The sequence below is a fragment of the Anser brachyrhynchus genome (genome assembly GCF_964034855.1).
Source record: "Anser brachyrhynchus genome assembly, chromosome: 10".
Taxonomy (NCBI): Eukaryota; Metazoa; Chordata; class Aves; order Anseriformes; family Anatidae; genus Anser; species Anser brachyrhynchus.
In genome coordinates, this window is record NC_137705.1 from 21,547,655 (window position 1) to 21,569,153 (window position 21,499).

Consider the following 21,499-nt stretch of genomic DNA (forward strand, 5'->3'; position numbering starts at 1 on the left):
AGATCTGGCACCTTTGTAAGAGCAGCAGGAGCCAGGCAATTTACCGCTGTTGTACTCAGCCCAAAAAGGGGAAGCAGAGCAGAGGCCCTGCTAGAAAACAGCCTCTAAGGAGGAGCCACGAGGGTCAGATCCTCCCCCGCGGAGAGGAGGCTGCTCACAGCCACAGGGCTGGAGGCACAGGGCACACCATCTCAGCAGACGGGACTTGGGAAGGATCAGAAAGGAAAAGCTGGAGGGAGAGGGTTATTAGGAGCAGGTAGGTATCCTTTTGGAAATATGAAGTTGCCTTTGAATGGGAAGAGTAGAAAATCCAGCACATTAAATGTGAACGGCACAAAAAGCAGGTCAAGGAGTAGAAGAGCAATTTGCAGAAAGCATCAAAATGAGTAGTAAATTTCTCCTCAAGTGCCCTACAAGCAGGAATTCTGCCAGAGAGCCTGTGGGGTCTTTGATCAGGATATGAAAGAAGCACTCAGAGAAGACAGGGTCATAGCAGAAAAGATAAATTAATTCTTTGCTTACTCGTGATGAAAACAGGGAGGGAAGCCAGAATCCCTCTTTGAAGGGACACACAAGATGGTCTGTAGATGGTAGATGATGCTGTGAACCACATAGGCAAAGAATGATAGCAGGTGGCATTCATCAAGTGGCCAAAAAACCCTCAAGATGAAGCAGGCACATTAATTTTTAAGCCTGATGCATAACATTTCACTTAAAATCTTCTCAATTAGCTAAGGCCTGAAATAGAGCACACAACACCAGCTTTTCAGAAGGATTTCCTTCAGATGAGGCCTCAGAAGCTATTGGCTGGTAAGCCTAAAATCTGCACCAGCATGATAGTAGGAAATGTTTTAGCAAATAAAATCAGTAAAAACATGAATACATTTAATATACTGGGGAAGAGTCAACATGACTTTTACAAATGGAATTAAGTTGTATCTCAAAAATCCTCTGGGGATGTTTAAAGAAGTCAACAGGACAGGATACAGGGAATATCTAGCTGATATTTTCTACCTGGATTTTCATAGAAGGGCTTTCAGCAAAACCTCTTCTCAAAGGACTGCAAGCAGCTAGGGCATAACAGGAAAGGATGTAGCCCTAACAGAAAAGTGATTAAAGATGGGAGATACAGAGCTGCTTTTCACAGCAAAGAGGCGTGATCAAGAGAACTCCTCTGAGTAAGGAAGACAGCATGCGGGGACCTGCGGCATCACTTGTGCCACAGGCCAAGCTGCATGCCCAGGCCAAACTCCAGGCCAAGCTGTCACAGCTCCTCCACCTGCTCCTGGGCTGCCACCAGCACAGGGCTGACAGCCAGGGGTCTGCTCACAGACTGCACCCAAAGCTCTACCTTCCTTCTGCCCAGGAACCCTGCGCTTCTCCCTGGGAGACGTGGGCAGATGTCGGAGAGGTGCTGGACTCAGGATGAGGCCGTAGCTCAGTAACTTGTATTTCCTTGTGCTGCTGTAAGGTACGGGGCAGTGACACGGGGTGGGGAAAGCACAGCAACATGCAGCTGTGTATATCCCACCAGAGCACTGCCTGAAAACGGTGAGTTAATGTGAAGAGGGGAGGGTTTTGTTCCCTCTGCAACAGAAAAGAATAAACACAGTGCAACAGCCAAGTGGCATCAATATACATGCAGTTTTGCCAGTAGCTTGGAAAAACAAACATTCTGAGAACAGCCATTTGTGTCTTCAGTACAAGATAAAATGTTACTGGGTACACTCGCACGCAAGCCCTCTCCTTGAGCATTGTTCGGTGCTAATCAGCGCAGTTACAGTTAAGCAGACATGGCCTTACACGTTCATGTTTGGTTTGGGATTTGGTGCCTGTGGTAATCTGGCAGATGTCACACTTTCTTTCCCAGCTCAGTTTCTTAAAATTATAATAGAATTATCATTATTTGCTTTTTATTTTCCCATTTAAATTGTTTGTGCTGAGCCTAGGAATCAGAAAACAAAATAAATGGTAAGAACATGCAAATCCCCAGATCACAAACACGCACACTGCACAGCACCACAGGGCTCAACAGCCCTGAGCCCTGTTATGAATGTGCATGAGCGCACTGCAAACCAGCCTCAGCTGTTCCGAGCCTCCACATTCTGCATTTAAGCCCCAAAACCAGCATTTTAGCCTGTAGAGATGGTTTTAAGAGGCGTGGTATTGGAATAAACACACACAAAGTAAAAGGAAATAAATAACGGGGAATTCTTGGAGGAACTGGGAAAGAAGAGACAAAGCAAGTGTCTCGTTCAAAAGGAAAAAAATGAAAAAAAAGTGTCTGTGTGACACTTCCAGGCTTTCAGCAGGACAGAGAAGTCAGAGGACAGTCCACAAAAAACTGCCTGACAGCAGGTTGCAGGGGATGCGACGGTGCCTCGATGAGGGATAAGAAAACAGCTCACCACAAGCAGGGTCCGTCTGCTGGGAGCTGATGGCAGTTATCTGAGGAAGGGCTGAGCTGCCGAGCTGAGGAGCGTGGTACCTGCAGGGCAGATAGGAGGCCCATGGACACCATGCCTGGGGGGATGCAGCAGGCAGAAGCTGAAGAAGAAGTGGGTGAATTTCAGGTTCTCCCGCTCCTGGCTACTGGAAATTGGACACTGAAGAAGAGAACTATTTTCACTCCCATCAGGTTTCGAATGGAGCTAAACTCACACCAGGAACCCTTGCCTGAAATATACTATAAACCATGGGGCATCCAGATATCGGGGCACTCAGGCTGAGAGGCCAAGAGGGAGGCTTGATCTAACAAATAGGATATATATATATGTTTTATTCTTACATTTAATATCTAAATGTGAAAACAGTTCCAAAAACCAGAAGCTAGTTTAGAAGAAAAGATGCTGTGGGGCATTAAGTAGGCGGATTATATGGAGGAATAAAAATGCAAGCAAGCAGTGGGATTTTCCTCTCTAGTTAAGACCTAGAGCTCTTGGAAAGTAGATCTGCTGTGAAAATCAGAGCGCTGTTGATTTTAAACAAAAGCAGCTTTCTGCTGAAACACATCTCCCAGTGCCCTGGCATTACCAACAAGTAGCAGAATTCTCTGAGCAAGGGGGAGAAAGATTTGTTTCTCAGCGAGGATGACCCCTTCCCTCCTCATGGGCTACCAAAAATAGGCAGAAGAAATCAGTGACCTTGCTCAACGACACCTTGTGATCAATATTCAGAAGGGAGCTTGGCTTTCTGCATTAACCCCCCCAGCGAGGGTGCTTGTTCCTCAGCTGCTACCCCTCCTGCCTCGGGGCTGAGAGCACACGAGCAAATGTGGAGGGTTTAAGATGGAGAAGTTGCGAGGCACTGTGTGCGAGGCCAACAGGATATTGAGTCCCATGCCACAGACAGTTTTTATATAGGGTCACAATGTTATCAACAGGAGTGAGATTGTCTGTTTTAAAGTACACAAAGCAGAGAAAGCTGACAGGCCCATGAATAAACCCAAGGTTCAAGTGATAATTTTTAAATTATCCCACAGAAGATGGGGAAAGCTCACCCCTATTACATGTAAGTGAAAAAATATTCAGGTCAGCAAGAGTTTGGCTTCAGATCACAGCTGAATTTGAGCCTGTGCACCTTCAACATGCACAACATTTTTCACCAAGAAGGCTTCTAAGCAAAGGCATGAAGAACATTCCTGAGTGTACCTATTTTGTTTAAACTGAAACTAAATGCACACCTCTACATCCTGTTTTTTTTCTCTTCACAACAAAAATAGCCAGGACAGACACAACGTATACCTGAAAGTCCAAATTTATACCAGCAAGAACAAGTGCAGCAGTCATCACCTTTGCAGACTCGTTAAAAGAGTTATTTCTCCCCACAGGACTTGTCAATCTGATTTCACAGACAAGGAAAGTAATTATTAGGATATTTATGCTAATTTTATTTTCCCACCACAAACTAACCCCTGGAGTTACAGTCATCCAAAACACATTGTGTGATCTGGCAGCACCCCAAATCCTGCTGACTTACCTCCCATAATTAGTACCTTTACTTCATTGTATCCACTCAGTCTTTGTACCTTGATTCTCTGTGAAACCTCGGGTGCTTATTTTTAATGAGTACAGCCATGAAGAAAATATATTCCCGACACAAGTTATGAAGAGATATGTCAGCAGCTTCTGAAAGTGCAAGCTATACATTTGCTGGTGGCTGGAATAAGTCAAGTGGATCCACTCACTCTCCATTTATTACTCTGTATAAAATACAGTTACACTTTATGCAGGCAGCTTTATGCAGGCAGTTTTCTGTAATAACCATTTGTTAGAGCCTACCATGTAAGGGCACGAACAGGAGAGCTATAGCTTAAATATTTGGCCTGAAGCAAAAACCTCTTCTATTACTGATGTATGCTGTTGTTAGAGTTACCTGTATATTAAATTATATTAACAAGTGCTAATAAGTAAGTTGGACTCAAGTCCATCTAATTCAACCAAGAAGTATCTTCCCTCTAATAAAAAAAAGAACAGCAATCTTTCTGACACAAGTCTATCAGGAGCTCAGTTCACAGAAAATATTTCATTCTACAAGTGATGTCACCAAACCAGCTTACTTCGGCTTACTCAGAATTGCTGGGCTTTGGCTACAGCTCACCAACAGCTCCATTCTCATATAAACAGGCAGAGACAGCAAAAGAAGCTAGGATCAACTCCCTGGGCATAAATAAATGAAGTATCCTGCCTCAGCCAGCATAGAAACCCCATGAGGCTTCCTGCAGTCCCATGACTAACTGAACTACTGACCTTGATCTGGAAAACTCGGGGGAATACTGGGGGCTTTCCAGTGTGTACCAGGCCTTGCAAATGCTCACACTGGGCTGCACCTCTTTTTGCAAATGATAGATTCATTGCAGTCATAAATCCCAAATGTTTCCCAGTTCTCAGCTAGAGTGTGGTATGGAGAGGCAGCCAGGAGATACAACCCGTTCGTCAGGAGAAAACTCAAGTTATTAGTTCATTAGCAGCCATACAAGATCCCTTGTGCATGGTCAGCAAGCTTCTTTGGCCCTCTGATCACAGCTGCCTAAACTGATCCCTGCAGCCCCAAGAGTCAAATGGAACATGTTGACACCAGAGCAATATAATGTCATCTGCAAGCCATAACGCAGGCATGAATGAAATAGTAAAGAAATATTTAAACCTGAAAAAGGCAAAAAGGCTTGGAGAAGCTTGTCGATAGCCTCCAGCGAAATGTTCTCGAGTTTCAAGGAAAGCAGCAGTAGAAAACTCACCTTTTCCTGGTGTAGTGTTCTTGACCGCAGTCATGGTGGACACCCACAGGATCTCATAGTGCCAACCTGAAAGACTGGGAGGACAGAAGCACATGAGAGAGAAAATAGCAAACAGTATCAGCTAAAACATGTAAAGCCATATAGATATATGTATATATATACACACACACATACACACTTAAAGCTAATAAAATTGGATAATAAAGCAAATGCTGAACTTGTCTGCAGAACTTTTCCCCCCCAAAAGGCAGGCCGGCCATCCTGGTAAAATGCTTAGCTGGCAGGAACGTTTCTTCCATGCCAGACATCTCAAGACTCTGAAATGGTTAAGAAATAATGCTGCCGTTGTCAAAAAAGACAGAACTGGCAGGAAGAAGTAGAAGTTATATTTCAGACAACACCAGAAAAATGAAAATTAGTGCCAGTGCGCAAGTTACAATGCTCCTCAGTGACCGGGGACACCAGGCAACACAGCTGTCAAGTGCTCGGACGTGTGGAACTGCACCGCCCCACCGACTGCAGGATCCCCGTCTCTTGGCCACAAAGGCAGAGAAAAGAAGGAATAAATATGTGAAATTGTACATGGTTTGCCAATTCATTTCCTATACTGGGGTTCAGGCCAACCACACTCTGCTACAGAGGTCACTGCCAGCTGGAGCTGGTTGAATAGCAAAGCACACAAACAAATATAAAAATATTTTCCTGAATTTGAAAAGCACTAAGTTCGGCTGGCCACAGCAGGCAGATGCTGCTGCTCCTGCTCGTGAGGGTTTCCCCAGACAGTCAAGGTCTGTGAAGCTCTCTGTAAATATGTGCAGTGTTCTTGAAGTTGTCCAAAAGCCTTTCCAGCAAAAATTGCAATCCGGAATATGTTATTCGCTGATTGTTAACTGGCACTGTAGCTTAACTGACACAAAAAAATGCATTATTAGTGACTAATAACATGACTAGCTTTAGTAACTATTTAAATGAGGGAGAATAAGATAAAAAAAAAACTTAGAAGTGAGAGAAGCACTCCCGTGTACAATTTGGGATTTTAAAGGAAATTATTTACACCTGTTTAAATTAGATTACAAATAACTTTAATCTATGGTATATTAAAATTGCAAGAGAGTTTTCCAAGCACAGCTAGCGATTTGGCTGCTGGAACACAACATTTTTTGGTTGTCTGTTTTGCTTTAGTCTTTAATATACTGCATTAAGTGAAAAGGCAGTAGAACTGTGTCCTATCTTTGGAGACTGTCCACAGTTGAGTGGTACATGAATACGTCCTAAAAATACCAAGAACTGGACACTTTCTGAGCTACTAAGTCAAAATGACAAACTTTCCATTTAAAAAGCGTGTATAGCCAAAGTAGCACATTCATCTTTCTTTCATCCTGTAGACACATGACTGACAAAGCTGAAGTTTTATGTGCTGAGATCCTGCACACAATTCCCCCTGCAGCCAGAATTTCTTGCCACTGAGTACTTCTTGTCCACAGAGTGAGCCCTTATGACAACGAAATCTGTGGAAACACCGTATGGCTTCATCCTTCCCAACAAATTGATTGCTGGGGCTCACACAGGTGGACCTGCTCTCACAGATCAGGAATCTAGTGAGCAATAACCTGGCTGGAAAAATGTATAAACAATGAAGCTTGCTAGAGTTCAAAAACCTGAATGGTTCCAAATCCGCATGAGAACTCAAATCCAAAAGATATGGTTTAAAATTACTAACGCCAAGATCACAAAACTTTGAGACTCCTAAGCTTGCTTTTTTATTTCTGCATGTGGTTGCTAAGTTCTGGTGTATTGTGGGTTGCATTCAGCTACAAATTCCCCCAGCACATTGCTCCGGGCAGGAGCCGGTTCACCGCAGTGCCCATCACAACACCGTCACCATCAGTGCCACCCTGTGCTGCTACATGATCAACACGGAAAAATTCATGCTGGCTTCTGGGCATGGATAAAATCCCAGTGTACTCTTCAGCCAACAACAAACGTGGTGCCTAATGGTACCATATGTTATCTCCTCTGGTGCTGGCCCATAAGAGATCAGGAGGGAGAACTGCTGACTGGCAGTGGCTTCATCTCAGGATGATTTATGATCACAGGCTGAGATCCCCATCTCTCCCCATCCCTAAACTAGCTTATATTTAACCTAGCTGCATAAAATGGAACAAACAATCTGAAAAGAGTCGTGAGAAGTACTTGACTTGGTGCTGCCATTGAGGTTAGAAAGTTAAAGCAGAAGAAATAAATTGCTACAAATCCAAAATTATGTGACCACAATTCTAGACCCAATCGAGTTTAGTGGTGTTTCATTGTTTTAAATTCACCTTTCAATTTCTGAAAAGAAAAGCTGGAAAACTGCAGACTAATGGAAGTAAAGCATAACCTAAAAATAGAGAGGGTATGTATGATCACATAAAGAATTCAGGGAAGGGAACATCTCAGCAACTGAGGAAGACCATGGAGCAGTTTCAGGGCATCTCTCCTCCTTGTATTGGAAAAGTGATCGTAGAAACCTTTATTCATTTATTCCTCGGGCAAATATGTATTTGTTGTAGTTTTCTTATAAAAAACGACTCTGAAAGAGCTTTTTCAGCCATAACGGAAGTAAACTTCAGCCACCTCAGAGTACTCAGCCCTTACCAGGTGGGTTTGGGCAGAGCCAGCAGCAAGATCCCCATCGCTGCAGTAGCACAGCACAGCTGAGGGAAAGCAGATGTACCCGGGTACATCAGCAGCCAAAGGGGTCTTCCTTTGTAGCTAAGCATAGCTCAAATAAGGCACGGAAGGGACTGACAGTGTTTCCAAGAAAACACAAAACTATGTCAATTTTAATATCATGTACAGCTGCATTTAGTACCTACCGCTGCCACCCCAGGATCTTGTCCGAGTGGATTACACCCACAGCAGCTGTGCACATACTCTGGGAGTAGGGATGTTTTGTTGGCTACTGATGCTCTCAGCCCTCAAGATAATGCAGCTCCACCACATTACATGAACCCCCAAGTGCTGAGTGCAAGCAGGACATCAGCTTTGCAAGCACTGAGACAGAGTCAGGCCAGAGGGGACGGCTGCAGTGACCGGCTGCAGCCCAGTCATCTCCTTGCCTCTGGCAATAACGCCATCAGTGCAAGTTCCTGTGCAGTCTTAATCTCTATCTTCAATACTTGGCACAAAATTTAGTGCAGCACAAGTGCCTAAGTTGCAAGCCTTAGAGTTCCCTTAGAGACAGGAAAGAAACAGAGTCTGCTCACTTACCAGACCATCACCCCGGGCTAGGAATCACGCTTCTGCCATATCAGAGACCTTACCAGCAAAGCCTCTCTAGACCAGGAGGTTCAATCTAAATCCCAAATCCAAACAGGCAGTTTATTTCTGTAATTTTAGCTTTTACATCAGTAACAGACCCACTCCTATACACTTGAAATACTACAATTAGAACTGGATAAAAAATTTTTCTATAGAGATAGATGCACACATATAAAAATTCACATTGCATCATCACATACAAATCTCCCATCTAGATTAAGTGCATAAATATTGTGGCAGTTTGTGCTTGCTTGGTTTTTAAAGAGCATAAAAGCAAATTCCCTCAGACTGCAGCACGGATGTTCTGTAAGAGGCTGTTCTACATTTGTAAGAAACAATAAACAGGAGAGAACTGAGAGATGATTTCGTATTTTAAAACTAAGTAGAACATAAAGTGAATATTTCCCCCAGAAGAGCTCTCCTGATTTTAACTAATTCATTATGGTAAAACAAAGGAGAAATATATTAACCTGAGTTCTGTGGGAGTTTTTGCATTCAGCCCAGTTTCTGTGGAGCCCCAGGAGTGGCAGGATGGCACATCTGGAACATGCAGGAACAAAACAGGAGATTTGGAAACATTTTTATTGCTCACCAGAGGAAAGAGCACTGCAGACACTCTGCACCCCAACACAGTTCCACAGCACTTGTTTACTGCGTGTACTTGAAAAACTAAAAGAAACGGGATTTAAAGGAGACCCCATATGATATTGCTTTAGGGGGATTTTTGCAGAGAATTGCTTGGGGCAATACCCCAGTGCACTGGGTTCTACACAGCTACAGACCCAGTCCTGCAGAAATCCTTCCCTGTGAAGCCCCAGATTCAGGACAGAACTTGACAATTTCCCAGCAGTATTTAGATGCCATAAACATTGGTTTTCTGTAGACTACAGTCACCTCCAGTGTTCAGAGCCATAAAATCTCTCCTAGATCTGATGTAGTGCAGCATACAACAGAAGACCACTGAACTCCAGCTACACACAGCACCTTCTGGCCTTTACTCCTTATTTAAATAACCGAGAAGTTTCTTTACTTCCTGCTAGGTTTGTTCTTTCAAGATGACTCCCATATGTCTGTTGCCCTGAGTTCATAGAAAAGAGACTCTCACTCTTAGAGAAGACGGGGAATAAAAGGTGAAGTCCCCAAGTGCAGCTGATTGCTGCACCTCGCAGTTCCTGTTGCTGGCCCTGTGGCTCTCGGGGACAGTCCAAGCCTCAAGGATTTGTTAGGTGTGGAGTAGGCTTCCAGCCCAAACTGCCACGGGTAAGCTCTGACATCCTCTGTACACCCATTGAGAGATGCAGGTAGAATTACCAAGGCAACTTGCTGGACTGAACCTGCTCCTCCTGCAGTGTGACACCGATGACACCGATTTTGTGTTTTATGCATAGGTTTGTATTCTGTTATTATTCTAAAACCAAGATAACTTCACTTGCACAGTCAGCAATGCCATTTCTGTCCTGACATTTTGGTCTCCCATATGGAAACTGAAGACAACAGTTGTGATACAGGAGCCTCAGCTGGATACTCTCACAAGTAAGGTGGTTAAAGGAAAACAACCTAAGTTATGCTATTTTGGCATACACATAACATTGGCAACAAACCACCAGACGATAACTAACAGTCCATGCACTAGGAGACCGAGCAAAGCAGCACTTATTATTCTTCCTCTCCTTCTGCTCTAAATCTGATCCTGAACCTAATTAAACCCGAGTGACACCAAATATTACCAAGGTTAAATTACAAGCCACTGCAGAACCGGAGACTCTTTCAGGTTGTGAGGGATCACGAGAGATCCCCAGTCCTGCTTTCAGACAGGGCGAACACCGAATCCAGCACCCAGAAGTGTAGCCAATCCAACCCTTAAACATCACCAAGCAGTGAGTGCTGGAACAAATACTGAAACAGACACCACAGGCAAGCTCCCTGTGCCTGCATCCCACTTACCTGCTGTTTCCCAGCCTGGCAGCTCAGCACCTGCAGACTTTTCACCCATTCAGTATGGCCCTCCAAGGATCCCTCACCTCCCACCAAGTTTCCTTTCTGGTTCATGTTACCCCAAATGCCCGTTCCCACCACGAACTGCCCAGTGATTTACATTGCCATAGGATGGCCACCACCTCCCGTGCCTGTTCGGAGAGCTGCTTTGACCAAAGGCACCCAGTAGGGGAAATCAGTGACACGATCACACAAAGCTACTAGAAAGCAGTGCCATTTAACCAATATATCCCATAGCCAGAGTGCTATGGCACACAAGACGTCTCTGCCTATAAAGCAGCCTTCCTTTAGTTCTGTTAACGAACCTGCAAACACTGCAGAGATGCTGGCATGCTCCAGCAGGTTCCTGAGAAAGCACTGGAAGAAATTGCTGAAGATGAAGGCAGGCATTTGAATGCCTTCCAAAGAAAGTAACGTCCCCGAGAGTATCGTGATGTACTCAGCCACTTCCAGCTACACGGGATGAAGGCACAAATGACAAAGTTTCTTCCTAAACGTTTTATTTGCTCTTATTAGTTCCTTAAGATTCATCTCTATTCCCCTACTAGCACTGAGGCAGTTATCTGGAAACCTATCTATAGCTCACGTCAGGAATTTCAGTTGGCAGCAGATTGTTGGAATTGGAGAGACCGAGTAAATGAGGACGTTTTCTTGTATCTTACAGAATCGCTGCCTTTCCTTATAGCTGGTATGTCATCACTCCAGCAACCAATGTCCCTGCATTACAGCAGCTCCCATTATTTACATTTCCCAGCACTTTCTTTAGGAGCCCCGCACAGCCCCACTGGCAGGTACAGGTTTTCTTTGTGCCTAGAGAAGCCCTGCTTGCTCTGAATACTGGCTCACCTTATGATTAGCAACCATAATCCGTGGCTTTTACTGCAAGCATTTTACCAGTGATAGTTTTGGATATTAACAAGCTTATCAGAAAGTAACAAAACAGCCAAGAAAGCCTCAGCCTCCCCATCCCACGCAGTTCAAGAGGAGAAATTCTCACTGACAGGAGTCTGCTCTGGCCCCTATTTAGCAGGTATCACATTATAGTGCAGTAATCATTTCTCTCTTGCTCTCTGCGAAGTGGGAAGTGAAGTTACCATCGTTCTCTTAACAATGTGAAAGATTAAGGAGTTCATTTCCAAATCGCTGCAATAAAGCACAATTGGCAGTCAGGGTGAGAAGGAGAATAAAAAAAATTGTACAAGTAGCAGGCTGAAGCAGCAAATTGCACTTTTGAAGCAAGGCATGAGGCTTGGCTATGTGTTCTCCTTTGAGGACTTGGAGGTACCTGTCTTCTGAGGAAACCAGGAACAGGCAGGGGACAGGTAACCTCTGCAGAGCCAAACCCGAGCTGCCACTGCTCCGCACGAAGGGGCTGAGAAGGGGGAGTGTGATTTCCCTCCCCTTTCACACGCCAAACAGCTCCTTCTCAGTGGTTTAGTTAGACTATAAATAAAAGTGTCCTGTCATCATCTTTGCTGATCCACCCCCTCTGCTCTCCTTCGGGCTGGCTCTGCCTTTCCTGGATTCCCTGTGCAAGAGCAAGAGCTGAGGGGAAGCTCCTGGGGCCGACACGGGACATTCAGGCAGCGTTTGTCCCTCTGGATCACCCTCCTCGTGCCAGAAATCCTTCCAGGTCCTCGTGATGGAGCCTTGGACACCGGGTGCCTCTGCCGGGCCCCAGGTGGCTGGCTTTTAGTGGCAGGAGGCACAGAGTCCACTGTTTGATTGAATATTGCATATTAGAGACGTGCTCGGGCAAGGCTTATCATGCCATCTCTACAGAGCACATGATGTGCTGAGCTCTCAGACAGGGGCACAGCCTGCTCCCAGCACAGGTGAGGAGGCAACAACAAAGAGAACAGGCCATTCAGCTGAGCATCGCCTGCATGCAACTCCGGCCAGCTTCATTTGAGTGTTTGTTTCCTTTTTCTTTCTTTCTTAAAAACAAACAAAAACCAGCAACAAACCAAAAAGCAGTGTTTATGTATGCACAGTGCATATGAATGTACCATAGTGATACACATTTTCACTTGCCTCAAAATGCAGGTTTTTAGCTGGGATAGAAGCAAATGGTTCTTCCTGTGCCGTGTCTGACTCAGCCTGAAGCTCCTGCCTAACCCTGGAAGCGAGGTTCCCTCCGAGCTGCAGGAAGCCGGATCACTTGGGAAAACTCCCAGTCGGATGGCGCTGCAGATGCTCCAATTGTCAAGCTCCAAGTCCTTCAATAACATGATAATATCAGGGAAATGGCAAGGGACAAAAGACCAATGTGCCTCCTTTTGTCCCAGTTTGCCTTCTCCCTTGCTATCTTTTCTATGCAGAACACAAACCCTTCCAGGCAAAGGCTCTTGGTTCCCACACAGCGTGTAATACAATGGGACCCTAACTCATGCCTACAGATCTTTCCCTAACACATTTTTATTATCCAGCTTGCCATCTTGGGGTTTACTAACTTTTGTATTTATGTTTTCAACACGGGAATTCAGAAGAGAGCCCAGAAAAGAGCAGAACCACCTCAGAATGCATTTTAAAGCTGTTTTCCATTTCACAAATCCCCATCTTCACTGCACAGGGAGCACAAGGGAGAGCTCTCCGAACCTCTCAGGTTCCCTTCCCTCCCCACAGACGCTGAGCAATTTAACTCCCTGCTTTTTCTAGGTGGCTGCATCTGTTCAGCACGGATGTGATTTATATCAGGCATTAGAGCACCGTGCTCAGGAGCTTGCTAATCTTCCAAAAACACTTTAGTGTATCAGCTCTATCTATATATATGTACCTATCTATCTATAGACCTTACTTTGTCTCCCTTGTGAGAATGCAGTACTTTTGGCACAGGCAGAGACTATTATTTCAGTTAACATGGGCAAATGAGTGCAATGGACAACATCAATAACACATACCAAATATTTCCCTAAGTCAGAGGTCTTTCAGGACACCACTGGAGATGCCTCTGGTGGCTCCCACAGAAGCACTCAGTGCTTGGTACATAGTCTAAAAACTAAAATTTCACTTTTCACCTTAAACAAGAGTTAGATTTCTGGTCAACTGAACAAGTTAGAAATGAAAGAAGCGTGCCACGTTACAGTTTGTACTCCAGGACAGAGAACTGAGTAGCTTCTAAACTCCTCTGAAGTCAATACTGGTACATAATCACAGAATCACAGAATTGTAGGGGTTGGAATGGACCTCGAAAGATCATCAGGTCCAACCCCTCTCCCAAAGCAGGTTCCTTAGCCAGGCTGCCCAGGTAGGCGTCCAGATGGGCCTTGAATATCTCCAGAGAAGGAGACTCCACAACCTCCCGGGGCAGCCTGTCCCAGTGCTCCATCACCCTCACCGTGAAGAAGTTCTTTCGCAAGTTGGTGTGGAACTTCCTTGTGGCCATTACCCCTTGTCGTGTCCACACAAACCACTGAAAAGAGGTTGGCCAAATCCCCGTCTCCCACACCTCAGGTGTTTATAAACATTGATGAGATCCCCTCTCATTCTTCTTTTCTTCAGGCTGAACAGCCCCAGGTCTCTCAGCCTTTCCTCATAGGGAAGATGCTCCAGGCCCCGTATCATCTTTGTGGCCCTCCGCTGGACTCTTTCCAGGAGATCCCTGTCTTTTTTGTACCGGGGAGCCCAGAACTGGACACAGTACTCCAGGTGAGGCCTGACCAGGGCAGAGTAGAGAGGGAGGATCACCTCCCTTGACCTGCTGGCCACACTCCTTTTAATGCACGCCAGGATCCCATTGGCCCTCTTGCTTCCTGGAGCTCGAGATTATGTAAAAAAAAACACTAAGTGACAAGAAAATGAGTCATCCATTCTTTGCTCTTTTGTAATTTGCTACGGGATGAAGTTTTAGGGTTTATTTTTAAACAAACAAAGATTTATTGATTATAGGGTTTTTTTTCCTCTTTTTTTTCTTTTTAGTTTGAAGCCTCTTCTTCTAAGTCAGTGTGCCAGTGTCTCACGCCTGTAATAGTTTGCCCCTGAAGTGCCCATAGAATAGATCAAATGGTTGAGATATAATCTTGAGATATGGGAACAGGTTTGACTTTTTACAGTTCCAAAGTCTTCCCTCTGTAGACAAGGGCAAGAATTTTGGCTTAGCTATACGAAGGTGTTTGTATGCCTTATTCCTATTTAAGTACCTAATTCTTATTACATAGGAGCTACAAATGTAAGCACCTCTACAAATCTGGGATCAACTGAGCTTTACAGCTATCCATCTCTGAAACAGGGGTAACTGTACTTGGTTGCTCCACATGTCAATAGCAAGAACAAGTACATCCAGAACGCCCTCAGATCGACAGAAACAGATACAAACCCAAAAGTTTATCCAAACAGCCTTCTCCTGCTCAGCTTCCAACACTACACTCATTCCCCCCATTTATCCTCCCTTGGACCCAGCCTACCCCAACAACTCCAGAATGAGTACCGAGTATGATACTTTGCTCAGGAGCCTGCTTCTACAGGGACATTCACAAACGAAGACAAATCAATTAGAGGCAGGAAGTCAACGTACAGAAGTTAAAGCCTGCTGGATTTCCCGACCCCCCTCTTGGAGTGAGCCGCGCTGAATCTCAATCCTCCTTTCCAAAGGATTAACATGGATTAATGACTGGCAGACTGACAGCCTTCAAACCGTAACCAAGGGATCATCGTCGGCCCGTCTCCATTCCTATTGCATTCCTGTGGTGACTGGTGCTGGACATCCAACTATTTAATATGAATACTGATGACCTGGAATAAAATAGAAAATCATCACAGGCAAAGCTTGCTAAGGACACAAAGACAGAAGAGCAGCTAACAGCAGAGAAATCCAGCTCCCTTGGTAAGCTGCCTGCAGACTGACAGCAGGCATTCTGACACAGCAAAGCACCAAATGTGTACCAAGTGTGCACCAAATCTGCAGGAGGCCGGAGGACGGCAGCAAGTTGGGGCTGAGGAGGGCTGCAGAGTTGAAACAGAGAAACACCTGGTCTGGTATTCCCAGTGCTGCCTGGGGCCACAAAGATGAACACTGGCTATGACTGGAGAGACAGAAATATCGAGAAACAGCTCGAAAATCCTCCTATTTCTGTACCTGGCACAGGTTTGCCAGCTTCTGAAGTGTCATGCCTAGTGCTGGTGTTGACAGGAGAGGCAGACTATTAGTTTGGGAATGGCTCAGGGGAGCATGGTAGAAATATCACACACACAAAAAAATCTCATAGATTTGCTGGAGGAAGAGTAATGGGATTACTTCATGGGCAGTTATAAATACCTAAGGTCAGGGACTAAACATTTTTTGGCTCCTTGGACTAACCAGCTACAGCATAACCAGCCAAGCTGAGCACACACAGCGTGGTGCTACAAAGACGGCACACACGTTGATGGGGATGGCCAAGGGGGATTTTCCTAAATGCAGCTGTGAATTTGCAACCTCCAGCAATTTTTACATCAGAAGTGGACGTTTTTCTAAAAAATTAACTAAAGGGACCCTGATGACGTTTGTTAGGTGCGTGACGAGAACGCTCCCTTCCAGCCTTACAGAGCATGCTTCCGTATTCCCCTATTAACGCACTGTATAAAGGACGTTGCGGTGATGGTGTCAGCACTGAAAGCTGCAACCAAGCACTGAGCTGCAGGACTTGTGTGCGAGCAAGCCCTCCTCTGCCAGGGCAGCCCAGCCACTGCTGCCAGCTGTGTTCACTCGGTGTTTGCGGTCAGTCCAGTCCTGCCTCTTCTATCCCTCGCCAGCTCGAGGAGACCTGCACCAAGAAACGCAGCCCTGAAGAACCCTTACTCAAATGCTCACACAGGTGTTACAATTTTATGGCTAAAACAATCCCCTCTCTCTCATGCTCAGAGTTTTATTGGAATATTGATCCTGCCCTGTGCGAGCTGGGGTGCTAATACCTCGACAGAGATATTTACAGTCCCCTGTCACCGTGCTCCTGCGGTGTGGTGCCATATCTCACTGCTACCTGCAAGGCTGTTGCTAAGCCATATTATTCACTGTTTGTTTTCCTGGATTCCAATTTCTGTGGGTTTTGAGCACCACTTTAAAAGCATTAATGTCAGTTTTCATACATTTGCTACTGAAATTGAAAATAGCTTTTTGTGTTGCCTTGAATAAGAAATGAGGACACTATGAACCCTAAACAGTGAGGTGCCAATATTCTCCTCCACAAATGCAGTTCTCCATATAAATTCAGACACCCTTTAAAATGATATTATATTTCCAAAGCAAATGCAGATAACCTCTAGCAACCTTAGTTTTCCACTGAAATTCAGTTGCAGAGCACTTTTATAATGGTCATATAGAGGAAAGCTGTCATCTTGTCATACCAAGAACCACAGCCTGTCCCTTTATAAACCATTTTGACACTGGCTGACAAGAAATGTCAATTTTTATATTTTTAGAGAACAAATCAGCTTTCTGGTCTCTTGAACCAATACACTTTAAAAATGTGTATCCAGCCTGAGATTCTACAGATAATAATTAGATTGATTACCCATAAGAAAAACCAAGCTCAGTTTACGACAGTGCCATATTGCCTTCAGACACTGACATTCCTACGTGACTCCCAGGACGCTGGCTCTCAGCCTGAGTCAGGGAAAGACTGCAGGAGTCACCATGTCTTGTGCATGCTTCTGAAGAAAACTTCAGAGCATTTTCTCTGGAAGAGGCACCAGAGCCATAGCATTTACCACCTGAACCAGTGCTCTGGCTCTCACAGGCAGCGGCTGCCAGCCCTGACACTTGCTGTTACCAGGTCCTGGCTTTACCTCCCTAGAACTTGTCCAACTCCCATGTCTGGTTAATGGTTCTCCTCCAGGTGAAAACTAGTTTTAATTTTGTCAGAAATTCTTAACCAAAGTATTGTTCCAATGTTAGGATACAGATTTATTTTTTTTTTTACATCCTTTCACATGAGAATCATTAATTCTTACAAGTTTTACCTTTTTTTTGCAGGGTTGCTTTCTATTGTTTTAATCCTGCCAAAGACACAGGAGTAATTACAAAGCCAAAGGCGACACATGAACAACTTGCTCCAATGTCAAGTAATTGGTCCTGATTTCAAAAAAATGCCATTCCCTTGGTGGAACACACACCAGCTCCGGGCAAGCCGATGGCAAGGCGCGGCACGGGGTAACGTTTGGGTACCGAAGCCAGCACACGTGCGAGTGCAAAGCCCTGTGGCAAGCAAGTCCCTGGGGATTTGGTTCTGCGTAACTAAGAAGGGGATTGCACCCATGTGATACCAGTGTCTGCCTTAGGAACTTTCACGAGAGGCACATCAGATTTGCTTTATCCCTTCAAAACGGCAACGGGAAGTAATCTCTAAGAAAAGAGGAAAGCATTAGTATACTGCCTGTAAGGGATTGCTCCCTTACAGACCTAGAGTAAAACATCAGCCTGCTAAGCCTCGCGCTGACTTTGGAAACCAAGGAAAAAGTGCTAATATGACACACATTTGACACAAAAATCATCTCTAAGGCAAAAAAAAAGATAGTGGTTATTGCAGAATAATGTAGTATCTGGTTGTCTGCTGGTGGAAAGTAAAGAGAGAAAATTAACTGAAGAGCTATTTGCAGTCAAAGAACAACAGAAATCTGACGAGGGACGGGCAGCGCTGCCAGGGAAGGCAGCATGTGCTTGGTAATGACAGCAGGGCTTAATAACATTTGTAGAAATGGGGAAGAAGAGATCTCATTTTTGTCACAACTGGAGATGTTCCTGGATCATTGTTGCTTCCCTGGGGCAAGGGGGCTCTGGCTGAGTGTCTCCATCTGCACCAGGGCTTCTCCTCCTTCCTTTCAGCCTGGTCCCAAGGTGGCTCGGAGGGGACAGCAAGGTGGGGACAGCGGGATGGGGACACCTGCTCCCACCACCACTCCACCTCCAGCTCCTGCGCTTCTCCAGTGAGGAGACTAAGACACCAAAGTGACCCCTTGCTTCCACCCCTGTGGTAGCCCTATGGGCCTGGCCAAACCCACAAGGACATTTCCTTTCCAATTACTATTCACAATTTAAAGCAGAAGCTTCACTTCTTTGTGAAGGTGAAGAACAAGTCACTCACATGGTCGGCTTTTCCTTGCTGCAGCCACAAACCCCCCTCAGCCCTACAAGCGCACTGGGGCGCTGTCTGAGCTCAGCTCAGCTTTGGCTACAATTACCCCAGAGCTCCACTTTCGAGGTCTCAGCCTGCTGGCTGAGCCCCATTCCTCTGCGGGGAACCGCACCCCCAAGAAACCCACATCTGAAACTGGTGACAGATCCTGAAGCCACCCCAGTCTCTCATTCTGGGAGTCCTCGCTCAGACTCCCTGAAGAGAAGTAAGTAACGACTTTCCCTGTGCCAGGTGCCAATCTGAAGTAAAATACCTCTTTTCTTGGCACTGTTTTTTGCCACCTTCCTGGGCCGCACAAGCTGTGAGTACTGTAGCTCAGTTCACCCCCAGACCGAGCAGGGCAGCGCTCTTGGGCCTTTCCCACCACCCAGGAACATGCAACCAGAGGCTCCAAAGCATTTCTTTAACTCCATCCTTCTGATGCAAACACCATAAATACCATAAAACAATCACTAACCTTCAAAAAATGTTTAACAAAGTGATCATTTTGGAAAATATATTTTTACCCTACCCAGGTACCCCCATTTCCACCCCCAGCTTTACCCGGCACACGAGTGCAGGCGACACGAAGTGGAGGCAGCCAGGGTTCCACCGCGCGGACAGCGCACCGCCAGCTTCCCTTGCCTTGTGCTGTTTTGGCAGCTTGACCCGAGTCTGAGCAAGATACAACTAACACCCAAACAGATTAAATGATGCAGAATTATCTAGCACATCAGTAAACAATTTCTATAAGATTAGATAATATTTTTTCTTGCTTTTTTTTTCTCCAGCACTGCACTGCTGGAAGCCACAACGGACGTAAGAGCAGAGTACAGGGTTTGGGGGTGCCGAGCCACAGCTCACAGCACGACTGCAACGTTCCTGCCTCGTGTGATTGACCTGAAGCTGACGGGATGCCCCGGGACTGCGACTGCCCCGGTCACAACCTATGCAGGACGGGAGGAACAGCAGCTTCGAACCGCGCACTGCCTCCAGCACTGCCCTGGGTCCCTGCTCTGAGCTGATCTGATCTGCTCAGCCCTAGCCTTCCCCAGCACAAAGCAATCCAGCCTGGAGCCAGAAGCCTGGGAGGAGTTTCACATTATTTTTGGAGAAAAATAAATCCTAGTTAATTTCTTTGCAGAGAGCAAAACCCCCTAGCGTGCAGGCAGCTACTAGCCTGTGCTGCAAGGTAGGGTCAGAGGCCCCTGCTCTGACAGCCAGGGCTCTCCTGTCTGTGCTCTTCCCTTGCTTCAGCTTGTACTGCAGGCACAAGAGCAAGAAGCCCCATAAACTTCGCTGCAAGGAGGAAACAGTGCCATGAAACTGAACAATGGCACAAGTCTTGTGTACATCTAGGGACAGCTAAAGCCACGTTGGAAATCCCTGATTATCCGGGGCTTGACAGGAGGCAGAAATTATCTCATGCTTCAAAACCAAACAAAGGTAAATAGTCAGATCCTCAATTAAATTTAACAGAGCTGTAACTAAATCCATCTATTTATACCAGCTAAGGAGTTGCTCACTGTCATTCTTTACAAAGAAATATTTTTTCGGGGTGAATGCTCAGCATTTTTTACAGTCCTGCAGACCCCCAGTGCACTTTTAAATGTCTTATAGCAATGCATCATTAAGCCCTTTTTATTTTAACCTTTTGCCCTTTTCACTTCATGCAATGAATTTGTCACAGTCCCTATGTGGTATATTCAAATATAATTGCTAGAAGCTCTGCAACATCATCAGTTTGCTCATTTAGAAAGGGCAGTGCTTGAAGGATACACAAACACAAGCCTAACATCAACTTCAAGAACGCCCGAAGCTGATATTGGTTAATATTTCTTCTTCCAGCTTGTTAAAGGCACTGAACAAAGAAAATAGCACCGGCCAGGAAAGCACTGACGCATTACTATTGATCAAGACAGTCTAAACAGCACAAGATGCTGAAGAGGGAGAATACTCTTTGCCCCGACACAAGCAGTCTGGGACAGAAACATGAGAACAAGTGACACAGCCTGCTGCTGCAGTCGGCTGGCACAGAGATAGAGACGACTTCCAAGGTGTGCCCTACACCTCACACACAGCAGAACATCAAAAGGGGCTGGGTTTTGTCCTCTCCCCTCATACCAACAAACTGGCTGCCTCCTGAGTGCTTCCCCTGGCCGGCTGCATGCAGGAACCACCAAGGTGGTGCCTCCCGCCCCCTGCCAAATGCCAGCGCCGTGCTGAGTGGAGTAACTGGGGTCAGAGTGGAAATGTTACAAATGTCCGGGGCTCCACAGCGGCCTCCTCACAACACCGTGCGTGGGGAACCGTGGCAAGTGCTCCACACTGCAGGACCGAGAACCGCCACCTCTGCTGTGCATTACCTGGCTCAACCACAGGGCTGCTGCAGCAGGAGAACAAAGCCCACAGTAGCCAGTGGCACTTGAATGACTGTTAAATAAAGGTGAGTTCGTCTAAAACAGGCTCCCCTGCATTGACACAGAATAAAAGAAAGCAAGCTATGGGAAACAGCAAGACAAAGAGAGGAAGAAATTAAAGATGGAAAAAAAAATAGATCCACTTGAATATAGTGCATTGGGTAGCTGCTTAAAGGGAATCCATGTCACAAGTTTTCGGCAGTTCCCCTGAGGCTAGCAGCAACAGCAGCGCTACCTCCCCTGGCTGCTGGCATGGCACACTGTAACTCTCACAGAGGTTACAAAGGGATCCATGTCTAAGACATTTGTATGGTTAAAAGCACTTCCAAGTGTCTCTTGTACAGCGTTAGATTTTTTTCAAGACACCTAGGAAGTACTTCCATACTTTAATCCCTGAAAAGAGCTGAAAAAAATCTTCCCTTACAGGCAAGAAAACTGTTCCCTTCTGGATACAGGTG

The 21,499-nt window shown here is 45.6% G+C and overlaps 1 protein-coding gene across 3 annotated transcripts in view; it reads right to left on the minus strand.

Moving 5' to 3' along the window:
- Window positions 1-21,499, minus strand: part of SUSD3 (sushi domain containing 3) — a 74,884-nt gene that overhangs the window by 35,226 nt on the left and 18,159 nt on the right. For 2 of the 3 annotated variants that reach the window (XM_080606515.1, XM_080606514.1), the window contains exons 4-5: window positions 9,010-9,079; window positions 5,237-5,310 (exon numbers count right to left, since the gene is read on the minus strand). In XM_080606515.1, the coding sequence (XP_080462641.1) occupies window positions 5,237-5,310; window positions 9,010-9,079 (144 nt within the window). Of the gene's footprint in view, window positions 1-5,236; window positions 5,311-9,009; window positions 9,080-10,839; window positions 12,535-21,499 lie in introns of those variants that run through there. The other variant, XM_080606516.1, reaches the window with a different exon arrangement.